Source organism: Simochromis diagramma, unplaced genomic scaffold, assembly GCF_900408965.1.
Source record: "Simochromis diagramma unplaced genomic scaffold, fSimDia1.1 OVJJ01000293.1, whole genome shotgun sequence".
Lineage (NCBI taxonomy): Eukaryota > Metazoa > Chordata > Actinopteri > Cichliformes > Cichlidae > Simochromis > Simochromis diagramma.
The window spans coordinates 21,077,355-21,094,385 of NW_024386801.1; the positions used below are offsets into that span (position 1 = coordinate 21,077,355).

Here is a 17,031-nt window from a genome sequence, read left to right on the forward strand (position 1 = left end):
AGGGATTTGGTCTCAGATAAGCAGAGCAGCAATGTTGCTACTTTCCTTTTGCAACTTATTGCCGCACAGCTGAGACTTTTATCTCTAAACTCTGCACAAATATCAGTACAGATATGGGAGCAAGGTCCTGAGCTAATTAAATCTGTAATCACTTTGTACTTTAACAACACAAACGGAGGGTGAGGCTGGCATAAGATTCAGCTGGTGGTTTAAATGAGGGCCTGTGGACTATTATTATATAAGGATAACTAACTGGGTCAGAGATCTTTAGCAGTAAGACGGGTTCATGCACACCTGCAAGATGAAAGTTTTCCTCAAGGAAGCTGGGATAATAATTGAGAGAGAATTGAGAAAGAGGCTGGAGAGAACTACATGATAGTCTTGCCAATGGTCAAGAATATAGGTGCTCTATTTTGTCTGCAGGGGTTGAAGTCAGTGGGTCTGAGAGGGGGAGGTAATAAGTTTCAGGAAGGATCCTGGGTGAGAGTGCAACCTAATGGAGGACTGAACAGCAGACAGCAGAAGTCAGTGAACACTTCAAAGGCTTTTCCATTTCAAATAAAGAGCTCATTCTGCCCTCTAGTGGGAATCTGAAAAACCTGCATCAAAATGCAATTCTCATTTGTGTCACACAGCATCCCTTTCTTCCACTTTCCTCTTAGCATGTTTCTGGGCAAATTTAGTTTTGTTTAATTATTTTTGTTCATTTCCAGGTATTGTTTCTCACAAACACCAATGCAACAGCATCCTTTTTGGTATACACATGCAGCAGTATTAAGTCACCATCTTGTGACCTTCTCCCCTTCTTTGTTTAGTGTGGGAGGTTTAATTTTAAAAGATGTATTTCAGCATCAGAAGATTTTAGTCCTGGGAAACATTCATACACTTGTATTTTTGCTATTACAGTGGTCCCTCGTTTATCGCGGGAGTTAGCTTCCAAAAATAACCCGCGATAGGTGAAATCCGCAAAGTAGCCAACTTTATTTTTTTTACAATTATTATAGATATTTTAAAGCTGTAAAACCCCTCACTACACACTTTATACACCTTTCTCAGACAGGCACGGACATTTTCACACTTTTCTCTCTTGTTTAAACACTCTCAAAGTTCAAACTTTCATAGAAAAATAAGTCCAGTATTATAGAATGAAATCAAAGGCACCCGCGGTTGCCTTTGACGGTACAAAACGTTTCGTCGACATTGTTGTGTTTGTTGGGGTGTGTCGGTGTGTGTGAAACTATAGCCCAAGATTTATAATGTTAATTGGTAATTATGTGACAATGCATTTCAGGTCATGTTATGGAGAAACGGAAAAGTAATGTAATGGGTAGTGTAATGGACAGTGTTGGGAAGGTTACTTTTAAAATGTATTCCACTACAGATTACAGAATACATGCCCCAAAATGTATTTTGTAACGTATTCCGTTACGTTACTCAATGAGAGTAATGTATTCTGAATACTTTGGATTACTTAATATATTATCATGCTTTTTACAACTACATGGATTTACTATTGCTGTGAGATTTATTACTATTACTGAAGGTCCGCGGCTCCAAACCGTAGTAAAGGGGCCTCTGGGTAATACGTTGGTTCGTGTTGGGCTCATAGCCGAAAAATAGCTTTACTTTGTTGTCTGGGTCAACTTTGATTGCGAGAGAGGCGAGAGACAGAGAGAGGCGTTGAAAGGCTGCTCCTACGGAACTCATTGTTTCGGAGGAAAACACGAACACAGTGTACAGTCGGGCTTTTGGCTGCAGTGGTTATTATTATATTTACATGCTTCCAGCTCCCGTTTCTTGACAACTTGTACTTTTCTCCTTTTTCTCCCTCCGTCGCTCACAGACACATAACGGGTATGGCAGTTCATTCTCCCTGCAGCGCAGACTACACTGCCCATGAGGCTACATTCTTTAGCGCTATGCCTGTAACACTCTGCCTATTTCATTCATATTAAATCACAGCCGTTTATTTTCCAACAGAAACACACCGCTGCTAACCAAACTGCTCCGCATAGCTTAGCACAACAACAACAACAAAAACGAGCTCTCTCACCCAGGAAACACACAGTCGCAGAGAGCGCGCTTCGCCCTGTAACCATGGCAACCGTAACGCTGCCGCCTGGAACAACAGAACATAGCTGTCAAACAAAACCCAAACAGTCCTGACCCGCCACAATATGAAACAGGAAAATACCGCCGTGTAATCCATTTATTTCAACAAAGTAACTGTATTCTAAATACCACCCTTTTAAACGGTAACTGTAACAGAATACAGTTACTCGTATTTTGTATTTTAAATATGTAACGGCGGTACATGTATTCCGTTACTCCCCAACACTGGTAATGGATTACTTTCTTCAGCAAGTAATTAAGTAGCACACTATTGGAATGGCTTTTTAATTAATATGTAATAAATGCTCTGGCATTTTCTGCAATGAGCCTTCTATATCCTCCAAACAAACAGTTTTTGTGTTCATTCGGGCCTTTTTCCCTAAAAGAAAGGAGATCTTTAAGAAGATAGTAATACCACATTCAAAGCCAAGTAAAGACTAATGAAAAAATTACTTACATTTGTCTGTTGAGTCAAAAGGATAAGATTGTAATGTCCTAATATAAACAATGCATACACTGTAATATTACAAAATAAAGTGAGAATCTCCCAGCATGTTTCAAAAATGAAAAAACAAAACAAATAGAGGGTGTGTAATGGTCAACACTATTTTATTTTCCTAAAACAACTTCAGCTGAAATGTCAAATATTAGCAAATGTGTTTTTTATTCATGCTAAAAACACTGAAATAATTTTATGTTACATATGTTTAGCATAACACTTGAAAAAAATGCCAAATAAAAAGTTTCTACAATTTAACAGAAGCCGACTGCTTCTTCTTTGTCATCCTTGTATGCTTTACTTAAATACCAGCAGGTGGCTGAAATATTCGAAGCTGTATGTTTTGTTTGATTTTGATGATGTTATACATGCTATGTTACAGATATTATTATAATGCCATGTCCAACATCCAAAGTCACCTTTCTTACAGCGTTTCTTTCAACCAGATGCTACTAAACCAGAGAGGGGGATTCACACGAGTATTCATCCGTGGCATTTGCAGTTGTGTGTGCATTATTAATCCTGATCTAATGGGGCAAAATTAGACTGCTAAGGGTTTGTGGTTTTCAGTTAACGAGACACAGTTTACATTTAAGCCCAACCTCGTAAGTTGGTTTCACCGATAAAAATTGCCATTACAGTTGCATGAAGCCTACTGGTTACATAAACAAAACATAAACTAAAATTATTTTCATTTTAAGGAATAGATACTGACTCTTGGAAGCCCATTTTATTTCCTGTTTTCTGTCCTTTTCTGGATGTTGTTTTCCTAGCAACAGTGCTGCTAAAGGTGAAGAGGTGGGAGTTTGATTAACTGCAAGTATTGGAGGGGGGGGGGGGGGGGGGGTGTCTGGGGTGATGGAGGTTCCCAATTACTTTCCTGGCTGCATGGAGAAGAGGAGGTCAAGACCCCTTTTCAGCCAACTTATAAGTGTGAGTGGTTTGCCCTTGGCCTGGGCCTATACAGCTCCAAACTTGGCAGTTGTGAATTAAGTGACATAAATGTTTGGCACTGGACTGAATAAAATCCACTGACCACTAGTGGATTTTATTCAGCAGATACAAAAGTAGCAGGGCAAATGAGCTCTTAAATAAAAGGCCATTGGTTAAAGTCTCATGGTGACTGAACCACTCATCTAACTTGAAGTAACAAGACGAAAATAAAATCCAAACATAAAGGTTTGCATGAGACACTTCTTTCTTTTTATACACGATTAACTCCTTCCTGGAGATTAACCTATATATAAGAGTTACATCCCACAGGAGGATGTTGGTTTTCTTCTCTCAACTAACTCCTTATGTTTTGTCTAGGCTCCACCTCCTCTGTCCTGATTGGATGCTGCTCAGAGTCCAGCTAATTGTTAATCAGAATACTTAAGGCCTGTGGAGCTGTGTTTCTGTGCCCTCTGGCCATTTTGTTTGCCGTACCTGTACAGGCTTGCATGCCTTTGTGACTTGTATGTGCATTTTTTTGTTTTCATGTTCAGACTGCTTGTAGGGGAGAGCTGCCTTTTGTTTTGACACCCTGTTTTCTCCTGTTTATGTGTTGTTAGGTAGGTTATGGTTATAGGTTGTATATTTGGTTTTCTTTGGAGTTAGGTAAGTTTCTTTTATTTTCACATCAGGGATGTTTTGTTTGTTATGTTGGCCTTGGCTCTCCCCGAAGTTATACCTCAGTCTGAACCCAAATTTCATCACTAGCATTAAATAAACCTTTTTAAAACTACCATCTTGGCTCCTCCTTCACTATCCACCTTTATGTTTGTCCCTTCAAACCCCCTAGACTAGCCAGGGGATGTAACAATAAGAATGAAAATGAATGAAACTTTTCAAAGACTGTCAGTGGACTTTAAGCCATTAGTAACAGAAGACTAATAAAAAAAGTACTTTCATTTGATTGGTGAGTCAAAAGGGTAAGAGTGTGAAGTCCATATAAATGTGAAGTGTAATTTTTCTGAACAACATGACCAACTAAAATATATACTGAGGGAAAACATTACAGAACTAAGCATGTTTATGGGACTTCCCCCAGTGTGAAAACACTCACAATGTATGGTGTGAAGCTCTCCCAAAACTATTCAAAAAAGTATTTACAAAAAAGAACAGAAAAGCAAAATAAGGTTATTAAGAAACAGCCAGTGGTCAATAGTAAGAATTATTTTCTCATAACTTAAACTCAAATATAATCAAATCCGTTTTGTACAAAATTTTTTTTAAACCTTTACTTTAAAAATTCGTCAGTTTTGTAAATTACTGAAAAAAATATAGTGATTAGTTGATTTGTCCCTGTACGTCATAGGTTGAATTGTGTGTCAATCAAATAAATAAGGCGGTGCTCTCATTGGATAGTAGAAACGCCTTAAAAACATATCTTTGGTGTGATTGGATAGAATTGACATGGCAACAAGATGCGTGGTGATGCAAATTGGTGACATTTCTGCCCCCATAAGGCTACTAGCTTTTGGGCTCTCTACCAGCTAGCTAATGCAAACAAAGCGGCCAGTAAGGGGTTTGTGTGTGTGTTTATGCGGCTATCTCTCTGCTATTAGCTATCCTAATACCCAACGCAAAACCCTCTTTATTTATAAATCTTCTCATTTCTTCTTTGGTAGTCATACAACAAAACAAAACTGAAGTTGCTTTGGTGAAGGTAAGACATTTCTTTCCTTTACACGACCGCACTGGTTTTTCCAAAATGGCTTCTGCTAGCTAGTAAGCTAAAATTGAAACGTCTACCAACAGCTTGCTTAAGCTAACTATAGCATATTAGCTTAAGAGCCGGTGGATAGCCTAGCTTGCAGATGTCTCGGCTAATTTAAATAAAGGTAGAAAATGGCGTCGTCCTTTAGCTACTCCAACTAAAACTTAAAAGTACACAAACGTGTTAATGGGTCCGCTAAATGATTAAATTCACGAGTCCCACCACACAGATTCAGCCAAGTTCGCTTCAACACTCGTATGAAATCTGTATAAGTAATCTCAGCAAGGGATGGGATGGCGACACGAAGAGTCGGCTGTAAACGTTAGCCAGCCATGCTTGCCCTGCCCTGTTTCACTGCAACACGGTGCAGCGCTGGGTATGCAGACTGGTCCTCTTTTCGATCTATAGCAGCAAAGCAACACAAAGCACCAACTGTGGAGAGCCAGTGTAACCCCAAGCATCTATTTCCACGTAGCGCCACGCTTCTCATTTAACACTTAGTAAATTGTAGAAAACTATAATGTTCAAACACGGTTTATGAAAAAATTCTAAAAATCTTAGCAATGTCGTGACGTAGTCTATGGCTTTAGAGACCCACCAGGCTAGCTAATTAGGTTAGCCAGTTAGCTGACGCACCTTTGCTTTGTTGTAGCCGAGGAAAGACTTGCACAAATGTCTACATTTCGACATATAATATCGTTTTATCATGCCACTTAATCAGTGTTCAGCAAACACATCTGTAGTGGGTTCGTGTATAACTTGCTTAAGTAAAGAGGCAGGTTTATGTTATTTATTTTTATTTATTCTTTTCTGTGAGTGGCTGGGCCTCGGAAGACCTAGTCACGGAATTGTTTATCAGTCGTGTCAATGTCTTTGGGTATTTTTTTTTTTTTTTTTAAACCTAATCGTGTCCTGTTTAACGTTTCTCTAATCGTGTAGTCCGTGCCTGTCTTGTTTTCCCAGAGCCCCTATAGTGGCTAATTGCATTCCCTTTTCTCTTCCTCAGCACCGTTTTCCCCATCCCTTCCTATTCTTCTTATTCTTTTGAGTATTCTTCATTGTCAAGCCGCCAAAGTGGAGAGTGTGATTGCAGAAGGGGGTGCTTCTCGTTTCAGGTAATAAGTCATGGCCTGTACAGGAAATGCCAACATGGAATTTTCTTTTTCTCCCCATGGTTAGCCCTCTGCTAGCATTTTGAGCAGGAACTTCCGGCCTATAGAACAAAGCAGGATGTGGGAAGGCTCAAAATGGCTGTCAGGCAATTCTTTGTGAGACCTTTTGAAAAAGGGGGTTGGGTATACAGACTGATCCTTGAAAGGGTTTCTGTCCTATTGGTTGGATGTTGATAAAGGCAGCACATCTGCAGGCATAGGTAGCCAAAGTTACAGTCATTCTTCACTTGAGTAGAGGTACAGATATTTGACTGAGGTAACGGGGAAAAGTAAGGTCTTTTATATGAATAAATTTGTTTGTTTTTGCAAAGGAAGCTGAACCTCATGTGTTAATATAATGATAATAATAAAACTAGTTTTAAGTCACACGAATAGAAACAATTGTTCAACCTTAATGGTAATGAAAGCTTGAGCATCTGTTGTGTAGAACCCAAGCAGAGTAAAAACTAAAAGAATTTTATAAAAACTACCTAGCTGCTGTTGCTTGCATTGTAGATGGATGCTGCCTCCACATCTAAACAGAGAAAGGAGTACGGTTGGGATTTGGCAGTTGTAGATCATCTGTAGTGGTGGAGAGTGGGGGGGTATGACTTAGAAATGTCACATTAATGTCTGTTGTGACCACTAGTAGATTTTGTGTGCAGGCTGTGATCAGCTGACTTGCGTTAAACAGCAAAGCAGATGTTAACACGGATTGTCACGGCTAATTTCCAGCACCCAGGCAATATAAAGGTGGAATTCAGTGAGTGAATCAAAATGATTGTAACTGAAGTTAATTCCATCTAAACATAGTGTAACCTGACATTGTCCTTTCAGAGTTTATATCTGACCAATATCTGTTCATTAAAAAAACCTAATTAATTGTCATACTTTTACACAAAATCTTTAAAATTTCCCTCTCAAATGTCACAAAGTACTCCTTAACTTTAGAAATAACCTTCTTCTTTCTTTGTCTCTGAGCGGCTTCATCGCTCCTTCTTTTAGCTCCCTGGGAAATAAAGTAGCTGTACCTTTAGCTAGCAGACAGACAGTGAGGGAAAAACTGCACAGAGACAGTTTTGCTGATACTGTGTTTGCTGATATTTGTTCATTTAAACGTTGCAGTTCCAGATCATTCTGCCCCACTTTAACCCCTGAGTGTGGAGCTATACATTATATTTTTGTCTCTCCTCATGTACAATAAGCACCAGTGATGGATACACCAATAGCATTGTCTTTTCATCCTATTGGTGTTAATTTACTTCTATTTAAGTAGAAGCTGTTTTGGAAATATGAATTACCAGTGTTTCAGAAAAGAACAGACCTAAATAATTTAAGTCAAAATGGCAGCAACAACAAAAAAATATTAATGCAATAATGGGTTAATTTGCTGAGCAACTTCTGAATGCAATCCACATAAATTAAGTAGAAGGAAACTAAATTCGATCCAACAATACAACATAAAAGTAAGGGCTATACCAGAGAACTGCATTTTTACCAAGCTGACTTTACATTTGGAGTTGACCTTTCTTCTTGCAGATGGATTTAATTTGTCATGCAATTCATAAATATAACAATTCTTTGTCAGCAAACACAAACTGTTACTGGCTCTCTAATAACTGGCATAAGTGCCTCAAGTGAGTCTTATTCATAAAGCTCTTGGCCCTGCCAAACCCTTACTACTTCTCAGTTTAGTTTAATTTTTATTAATTTGTATATTCAGTGCCTTATAGGATTTCAAGCGAGCTTTGTTCTTCTTGTGATTACAAAAACTAGATGATAGTTGTAAATCCAGTGATCAGTTGCGGTGCTACAGTTTAATTGGAAAGATATTTTGTGTTGTGCGGTGTGTTATTTTATATCTATGTAGCTCTTTACAGTAGTTAATTATCCAACTGTGCAGTTTTAAAAATGTATTTTTAGTGAGTGCTCTTTTCTCAGTGTGTTCTTTAGTGCAACTGAAGGTTGAATGAAAAAGCACACCAGTGCTGCATGAATTTTAAGTGTTCCACTGTGTTGTTTACTTCTGCAGTGCTTCTTCGGGGGGAGGAGGTGGTAGGGGTGCACCTCAGCACTATCCCAAGACTGTCGGCAACAGGTTTGTATGTGTACTTAATATGTGATAAACTAATTGGTTGTAATAAGGAATCAGTAGGTATTATTCATTCCCCCAGTGTGGAAGAGATTCACTAGAGAATCTTGATTACCCTGATGTCATGCAACATAATAGCTGCAGATTGCCCAAATGTGTTTACCATTCTGGGAAGCCTGAGATCACTTTACAACAAAGGATTTTTAAAAAGTATTTAACAAGTTGGAAATGCATTAACATTTGTGTTGACCATTTAAAAATATTTTAGACTGCTTTTAGTGAGAGGCTTATTTTTATCCATCCAGCCATCTTCTTTTTCCGCTTTATCTGGGGCCGGGTTGCGGGGGCAGCAGTCTAAGCAGAGAAGCCCAAACCTCCCTCTCTCCAGCCACCTCCTCTAGCTTATCTGGGGGAACACCAAGGCGTTTCCAGGCCAGCCGAGAGATATAATCTCTACAGCATATCCTGGGTCTGCCCCGGGGCCTCCTCCGGGTGGGACATGCCCGGAACACCTCACCCAGGAGGCATCCTGGGTGGTGGAGGGGTTTGTATGTCCCAGGGATCCCAGGGTCTATGTTGTCCGGGGGCTTTTGCCCCCTGGTAGGGTCTCCCATGGCAAATTGGTCCTGGGTGAGGGACCAGACAAAGAGCGTTTCAGAAGACCCTTATGAGGAAAACATTGAGGGAACAGTTTACCCTTCCCGGGATAGGGTTACCGGGGCCCCGCCATGGAGCCAGGCCCAGGGAGGGTGCCCGAGGGCGAGCGTCTGGTGGCCGGGCCTTAGTCCATGGGGGCCGGCCGGGTACAGCCTGAAAAGGGGACATGGGCCCATCCTCCTGCAGGCCCACCACCTGCAGGAGGTGCCGTAGGTGCATTGTGTGCCGGGCAGTGGCCAGGAGCCGGAGGCCCTGGCGGACTGATCCCCAGCTACCAAGACTTATTTTTATTTAACACCTAATTTTAATTATTGCTGCTCTGCTGCATGCTTTGAGGGGGTAGATAGACCTGCGGGGATCACTGTTGTGATGAGTGTGTGGTATTAAGCTCTATGCTTGAACAATTGCGCATTTCTCTTTACCCACCACAAATTGAGATTCTGTGCCAGTATACTCAATCTCTTGCTCTGTATTTCTACAGCGAGTTCCTGGGGAAAACCCCAGGGCAAAGCGTTCAGAGATGGGTTCCTTCACGAAGCACTAGACGAGATGTCAACTCCAGCAACGAAAAAGAGCGACACGATGCAATCTTCAGGAAAGTGAGGGGGTAAGGTTCAACTCCTGATGCATATTTAAAGGGTTGATTGAGAGAGAGATTTTTTTTTTTTTTTTTTTTTTTTTTTTTAAATTGCTACTTAACCCATTTTAGTTGTGCTCAGACTAAACAACTAAACAAATTCATCTAAACAGATCAGTGTTTGGATGCCACAGTAAACCTGTCTGTGAATCAAGTTTAATCTTCATCCAAATTATACTTTTGTTTTGTGCAGACCTCTGTGGAATCTGTTAAATACCAGCTTAAGAGTTAAGATTAATTTATTTATTATTGGTATTGATTTATTTTGTTTTGCGGGTCATTGTTTACTGTGGTGATGAATAGGTAAGATGGAGGCAGGAGTCTCCATGGGCTGCGTGTGAATGAGAGTGAGACAGATGTACTAGTGAGGAAGAGAGTGCTGGCAGGGTGGAGTTGACTCTCAGGTGTGAGAAAAGAAGATAATTTTGGTTTTCATTAAGGTGTTTATACCTCTTATTGAGATTATTCCAACTTGATTAGAAATAAAGTATTGAATTTCGTAGGGCTGGAGTCACTTACATGGCATGTGTTTTGCTAAAGGCACTTAAGCTCTGCTTTGTATGTATCAGGAGATGTTCACAAGTACAAAAGATCGGGTGACAGTGTTTCCTGTGGCAATCTAAGCTTGCCAGTGTTGACCACAGAAGGCTCAGGATCTGAGCTCAGGATTTCTCTGTCATTTTTTTTACTTTTTGTCGTTGTTGTTGTTGTTTTTTTCCCCCTTACAATAAACAGAAGCTTCTTGGCAATATCACATGCCTACTTTTTGGTCTTGGGCAATCATTATATCCAGTCAAATCCTTAAAATCCTTAAAATCCAATAAGTGTTCAGATTCTAATATTTAGTCTTTATTTAGTCTTTTCTTATATTTATATTTATAATATTTAGTCTTTCTTATTCTTCTTTTTTTTTTTTTTTTTTTTTTTTTTTTCTTTTCTTTTGTTAGCATACTCAACAAACTCACGCCTGAGAAGTTTGACAAGCTATGCCTTGAGCTCCTGAATGTGGGCGTAGATTCAAAACTCGTCCTTAAAGGAATCATCTTGCTGGTAAGCACTTATCTGTATTCTTTGGAACGGAGCTAAATGGAAATCTATGCATCTATACTTGGCCGGCTGCTCTGAGTGATTCATACACTACGTGCTTTAATGACCTCCCTGGTTTTGTTTCTGCGTTTCAGATTGTAGACAAAGCCTTAGAAGAGCCGAAATATAGCTCGCTCTATGCTCAGCTATGTCTGCGCTTGGCAGAGGACGCACCAAACTTTGATGGCACTTCACCTGATATCCAGACACCCCAAAAGCAGAGCACAGTGAGTCTCACTGATGTTCTGCTGCAAAATATTCTTTTCAGTCTGTGATACAGCAAAGCTTTTCTGTTTGTGACCTTGCTGTTTTATTAGGCCTGCTCAACACAGTTTAAAGTCATTAGGAACACTTTACTTTTGAAAAGGATAATTGTGTTTTGTTTTTGTTTTTTTTAAATGACTATTGTTTTTAAAATCCCCATTTATTCAGATGAAAAAAGCAAGTCCTAACACTTTTTGTTAACCTTTATGGAAATGCCTTGAATTCATTTTTGTAACTGTTCAAACATTGGGTTTTGTCTGGTTTTTGTAGACCTTCAGAAGACTGCTGATTTCCAAGCTTCAAGATGAATTTGAGAACCGCACCAGAAATGTTGAAAGTAAGTCCGTTTGTCTTTGTGAATCTCCCAAGAGGTCCTCGTGGTGTAGTTAGTTACATAACCTTTTTGTTGCTTACCTCTGATAATCTTTTCGCCTCAGTCTATGACAAACATGACAACCCTCTTACTTCGGAGGAGGAGGAGCAGCGTGCCATTGCCAAGATCAAGATGCTTGGCAACATTAAATTCATCGGGGAACTTGGCAAACTCGACCTCATCCATGAATCTATCCTTCATAAATGCATCAAGACAGTATGGATTTATTTATTTATTTTAAATTGTGTTTAATAATCTTATCTTTTAATTCTGGGGTTCTTATTTGCAAGATAAACCATAAAATAGATCCATTACATATTCCATGACAATTCTCCCTTGTTTCCCTGCGCTCTGAAGCTTCTGGAAAAGAAGAAGAGAGTCCAGCTCAAGGATATGGGGGAGGATCTGGAATGCCTCTGTCAGATAATGAGAACAGTGGGGCCGAGACTCGACCATGAGAAAGCAAAGGTGACAGCTTTCATAAACTATAGCTGTTTGGAGAGGCTGTGTATAGGCTTAAGGTGTAAACACAACATCTCAATTCAACACTTTTTTTTTTATTTATTTATTAAAAATGACTGTGTAACTAACATTCATAGGTCACAAAGTTGAATCATTAGTTTGTTAAATGCAAGAAAAGTAGGTGCATTTGTTTTTACTCCATCAGACAGAACCGTGAAGGCAATTGACCCAGCCAGCGTTGATATAAAATCAGCTCTAAAACTTTATTTACGAACTGCTCTTTGCTCACTTCCTTTTTCTCTCTCTCTCTCCATCCTGTCATCAGTCTTTAATGGATCAGTACTTTGGCCGTATGCGATCCTTAATGAACAACAAGGAGTTGCCCGCTAGGATCCGCTTCCTGCTGCAAGATACAGTGGAACTTCGAGAAAACAACTGGGTCCCCCGCAAGGCTTTCATCGATAACGGACCAAAGACAATTAACCAGATCCGTCAAGATGCAGTGAAGGCGAGTCCATTATTTAAGGGTTCAGTTCATTCTGTTTACGTTTCTGTACATTAGCAAGGAGTCCCTTGTGATAAATGTGATGCGAGAAGTAAGCAGACAGTTAAAGGTTTCCACTCTGAAATGTGTTTAATTTAGTTCAGAGTTTTCAAAATGGTTAATATTGAATTTGAATTCTGGACTGTGGCACAGTTATTGACTGATTCTGTCATGCATGTCGTTGTAGGATTTGGGTGTTTTCATCCCAGCACCCATGTCTCAGGGGATGAGGATGGACTTCTTCCTGGAAAGCCCTTTCATGCCCAGCAGAATGAAACTGGACAGGGAGACTCTTGGGGGTTTGGCTGACATGTTTGGACAGATGCCAGGTGTGTTTTGTTCCTGTATCATGTATGCCTGTGCACTTCCTTTCTTGTTTTTGTTGTACGAGGCCATCTTAAAACATCTTTGTTCTCTCAGGCAGTGGGATTGGAACTGGCCCGGGGGTTATTCAGGACAGGTACTCGCCTACTATGGGACGCCATCGCACCAACCCACTCTTCAATGGCCACGGTGGCCACATTGCCCCTCCACCTCAGTCACAGTTTGACATGGGGCCCAAGTCTTTTGTTAAGTCCAACCAGGTAGCCTGCTTTTGAAAGTTTACATTAGTCTTAAAGTTCTCCAGGTTAAAGCTGTGTGGAAATGGGGAAACAAATTATAGAACCTGTTTAGCTGCTTTTGACTGTCTTTGATCATTTGAATCTTTTTGCCTGTGTGAACACTTATAGGTTCAGAACCAGCATTTCCTCAACCAGAACCAGAACCACATGGCCCAGCAGCAGGTCCAGTCCAAGGACATGCCTCCACGATTCAGCAAGAAAGGACAGCTCAATGCTGACGAGGTAAGTAGCTCCTAGCTTGGCTGAGTTAATTGTTGCCAAAACTTCTTTTTTTTAGTATGACACAAAAAAAAAAAATTTAACAAAGTTAAAACATCAAATGTTTTACACTAGCCTGTAAAGGCTGCATTCTGCTCTCCTAATGTCCTGTGTTGAGTCGTGATGCCCAGTGATTATAAAAAGACGCGTTATTCTGAGGAATCCAACCTGCTGCTAGTCTTTCTTTTACTATCGTCTCTGTCTTTAATCTCCTCTTTTCTGTCCCTCCTCCACTTCTCTTTTTATTCAAACTGGCAACAGGGTCCGCTGACTGCGATTATGAGATATGAGGGCATTTTATTTATAGCTGATATGGAACTTGAGTTGTCTTTGTTACATACAAAGACTAATACTATTGTCTCCTTTGTTCATGATGCCTCATGGCCCCACAGATCAGCCTCAGGCCTGCTCAGTCATTCCTCCTCAATAAGAACCAGGTGCCCAAGCTCCAGCCCCAGATCCCGACCATGATGCCTCCCAGTGCCCAACCCCCACGCACTCAGACTCCCCCTCTGGGACAGGTATGAGAGTGTCCACTTGTTTGTCAGTGAGTTAATCTAAGAGAACCGTTGGTGAGTTTTTAAAAACAAACAAACAAAAAAAACAACAAAAAAACTGGTTGTTGTACAACTAGCATATAAACAGCAAACATTAAATCACAGATTGAAGTGTCGTTTTGTTGGAGAGCTGTATCTGTGAACTCAAATACATGACTTTTGCCCTCAGCCTCCACAGCTTGGCCTGAAGACCAACCCTCCACCTATTCAAGAGAAACCGCAGAAGACTAACAAGAAACCACCTCCTGCAAAGGAGGAGCTTCTTAAAATGACGGTAGGGAGAACAGTTTCTGTCACATAAGCATATGTTCCAGGCTGAAGCAACACTTAACAATCATGTAAAATCCTCATGAATAAAAAGCTTTACCACAGCATACTCACAATTGAGTTAAAACTGCAGGTCAGTTTTCCAAAAGGTTTGCTACACTGTCTGCTGTAACCATAACAGCAAAGCAGTTCACTTATAAATATTGGTAAGCCTCCCTGTTTAGCAGTTTCTATTCATCACTGGTGAAATATAGAAGTGGCAAAATAGATTTATGTAAGCACTTTGGTGTACTGCAAGATAATCTGCTTGCTACTAAAAAGATGAATTCGACTTGAAGCATTTTACCTCCTCAGCATGTGCATACAGAGTAGATGGGACCACAAGACTTACGGATGAGTTTATTATGCTGGGTGATCAGAGTGACCACGGTTCAGTTCTGTTCATGTGCTTGCCTACTCCGTTTAGGAGGCAATCATGACTGAGTACTTGAACACTAAGAACCTGACTGAGGCTGTGAGTGGCGTGAGAGAGATGAAGGCTCCAAAGCATTTCCTGCCAGAGATGCTCAGTAAGATCATCGTGTGCTCCCTGGATTGTCCAGATGAGGACAAAGAGCACGCCAGCACTCTGATTCACACACTCCGCACTGAGGGCCTCATCACTGGGGAGAACTTCATGCAGGTACGTCTGCTGTTCATTCAGTATTGGAGAGCATTTCTGTGTTTGAGCACAAACACATTCAGTACGTTTAAAGACAAGAAAAGCTCTTTTATTATTTCACAATTATTTCACTGAGATTGATGTAATTATTTGTGACTAATTACATCATATGTCACTGAACCCAGAAGGGCATAGTGTTATTCTTCATGCTTGAGGTATTTTCTTATTTTCTCCCCTCACTCATTTTAGGCTTTCCTTAACGTCCTGGACCAGTGCCCTAAGATCGAGGTGGACGTGCCCCTGGTGAAGTCTTATCTGGCCCAGTTTGCGGCTCGGGCTATCATCGCAGAGCTGGTGAGCGTGGCGGAGCTGGCTCACCCCCTGGAGAACGGAACCCACTTCCCACTCTTCTTGCTCTGCTTGCAGCAGACGGCCAAGCTCAAGGATCGTGAGTGGCTCACTGACCTCTTCCAGCAGAGCAAGGTCAATATGCAGAAGATGCTCCCAGGTAGGCCCCCAATCCATCTACCAATTCAGGATTTTTTTTTTTTTTAATTTATTTATTTTTTTAAATATAGCAACAATTCACAACAGATAAATCTTAAAATCACCAATAAGCACTTGGCAATAGTGGCAAAGGGAGGGGGAGAAGCAAGTGGAATAAAATCTCAGATGGAAGAGAGCACAGGGTTACTCTACCCCCTCCTGGAAAAAATGCCAAAGTGATTTCTCCCCTCCTCTATTAGGCTTCTTTTATTCTGTCATTTTATATTCTCAGCATTTCCCTCCAGTTTACAGTATAACGATCACCAGAATAGTTGTACAGTACCCAGTGAATATTCAAGTTTGCCCCATCCCCCATTGATGATGTCTGAATGAGACAACATTACATTCATATTTAAATGAAGTTACAGTAACATACAGTCCTGCCAAATGTCAGTTTGTCAGATGAGATTTGTAGGTAATGATGCTTCTTTAGCATGTTATGTTGGAGTATTGTGAGTAAATGAAATCTTAATAGGATGGAGCTAAATATTTGTTCCTGACCATATTAAAATGATCACTTTCTGAAACCTTAATTACCTGGGTCATATCAGGAGCACGTTCTGTCTGGCTAATACATGACTTGCTCTCCCACTTGGTAGAAATTGATCAGAACAAGGACCGCATGCTGGAGATCCTGGAGGGGAAAGGCCTGAGCTTCCTGTTCCCTCTGCTGAAGCTGGAGAAGGAGCTGCTGAAGCAGATAAAGGCAGACCCCTCTCCACAGTCCATCTACAAGTGGATTAAAGACAACATTTCACCCAAGTTTCATACTGATAAAGGCTTTGTCAACATCCTCATGACCAGGTAAATTTGCAGATGGACTTGACTGAATCTGTTTTCCCAGGATAGTCTTAGTCTGTTTTTATAATAGTTATAAATTGCATGCAAGTGTTGGTTTGTCTGCGATGTCACTAAATATAAAGCCGCAAGGTCACACATTTAAGGCATTGTAACGAAGTTCTTTAGTTTAACTAACATTTGTCCTCTGATCTTTTTTTCAGTTTCCTCCAGTACATCTCCCAAGAGTTGTGTGAGGCAGAGGGTGATGAGCAACTGGCAGCGCCCTCTAAAGAGATGCTGGAACAAGAGAAACAGCTGCTGCTGGCCTTCAAGCCCGTCATGCAGAAGTTCCTGCACGACCATACCGAGCTGCAGGTCAGCGCCCTCTACGCCTTGCAGGTGCACTGCAATGCCCGAGGGTTCCCTAAAGGTAAAGCAAATCTTGTACAGTTTAGCTAGTAAGCAACAAGAAATGGGGAGTGCAGGGATGTGAAGTCTTGATTACTCTGATTAGTTACAAAAGTGAAATATAAATAATGCAGGAGTTGTGAATTAAGTGCATATTAATTCATTTGTTTATTGTTTTTAACAAGGCATGCTACTGCGCTACTTTGTCAACTTCTACGACATGGAGATCATTGAAGAGGAAGCCTTCCTTGCATGGAAAGAAGACATTACCCAAGAATTCCCTGGAAAAGGAAAAGCTTTATTCCAGGTACAGTAGTGCAGTTTAGTTTGTTAGAAAGAAAACACAAGAGTTG

General features: G+C 40.6%; 1 protein-coding gene and 1 non-coding gene across 2 annotated transcripts in view; both read left to right on the forward strand.

Moving 5' to 3' along the window:
* eif4g2b (eukaryotic translation initiation factor 4, gamma 2b) overlaps nucleotides 1-17,031 on the forward strand; it is a 171,653-nt gene that overhangs the window by 152,941 nt on the left and 1,681 nt on the right. The window contains exons 4-23 of the mRNA XM_040026889.1: nucleotides 5,248-5,261; nucleotides 6,319-6,427; nucleotides 8,496-8,561; nucleotides 9,694-9,819; nucleotides 10,797-10,899; nucleotides 11,031-11,162; nucleotides 11,470-11,536; nucleotides 11,637-11,788; nucleotides 11,930-12,040; nucleotides 12,360-12,542; nucleotides 12,766-12,907; nucleotides 12,999-13,162; nucleotides 13,310-13,423; nucleotides 13,852-13,980; nucleotides 14,186-14,290; nucleotides 14,750-14,965; nucleotides 15,194-15,452; nucleotides 16,090-16,294; nucleotides 16,492-16,700; nucleotides 16,864-16,985. Coding sequence (XP_039882823.1) covers nucleotides 5,248-5,261; nucleotides 6,319-6,427; nucleotides 8,496-8,561; nucleotides 9,694-9,819; nucleotides 10,797-10,899; nucleotides 11,031-11,162; nucleotides 11,470-11,536; nucleotides 11,637-11,788; nucleotides 11,930-12,040; nucleotides 12,360-12,542; nucleotides 12,766-12,907; nucleotides 12,999-13,162; nucleotides 13,310-13,423; nucleotides 13,852-13,980; nucleotides 14,186-14,290; nucleotides 14,750-14,965; nucleotides 15,194-15,452; nucleotides 16,090-16,294; nucleotides 16,492-16,700; nucleotides 16,864-16,985 — 2,728 coding nt within the window. The remainder of the gene's footprint in view (nucleotides 1-5,247; nucleotides 5,262-6,318; nucleotides 6,428-8,495; nucleotides 8,562-9,693; nucleotides 9,820-10,796; nucleotides 10,900-11,030; nucleotides 11,163-11,469; nucleotides 11,537-11,636; nucleotides 11,789-11,929; nucleotides 12,041-12,359; nucleotides 12,543-12,765; nucleotides 12,908-12,998; nucleotides 13,163-13,309; nucleotides 13,424-13,851; nucleotides 13,981-14,185; nucleotides 14,291-14,749; nucleotides 14,966-15,193; nucleotides 15,453-16,089; nucleotides 16,295-16,491; nucleotides 16,701-16,863; nucleotides 16,986-17,031) is intronic.
* LOC120730558 lies at nucleotides 13,583-13,755 on the forward strand. Its single transcript, XR_005695136.1, has one exon. It is a non-coding gene; the product is annotated as a small nucleolar RNA SNORD97 (small nucleolar RNA).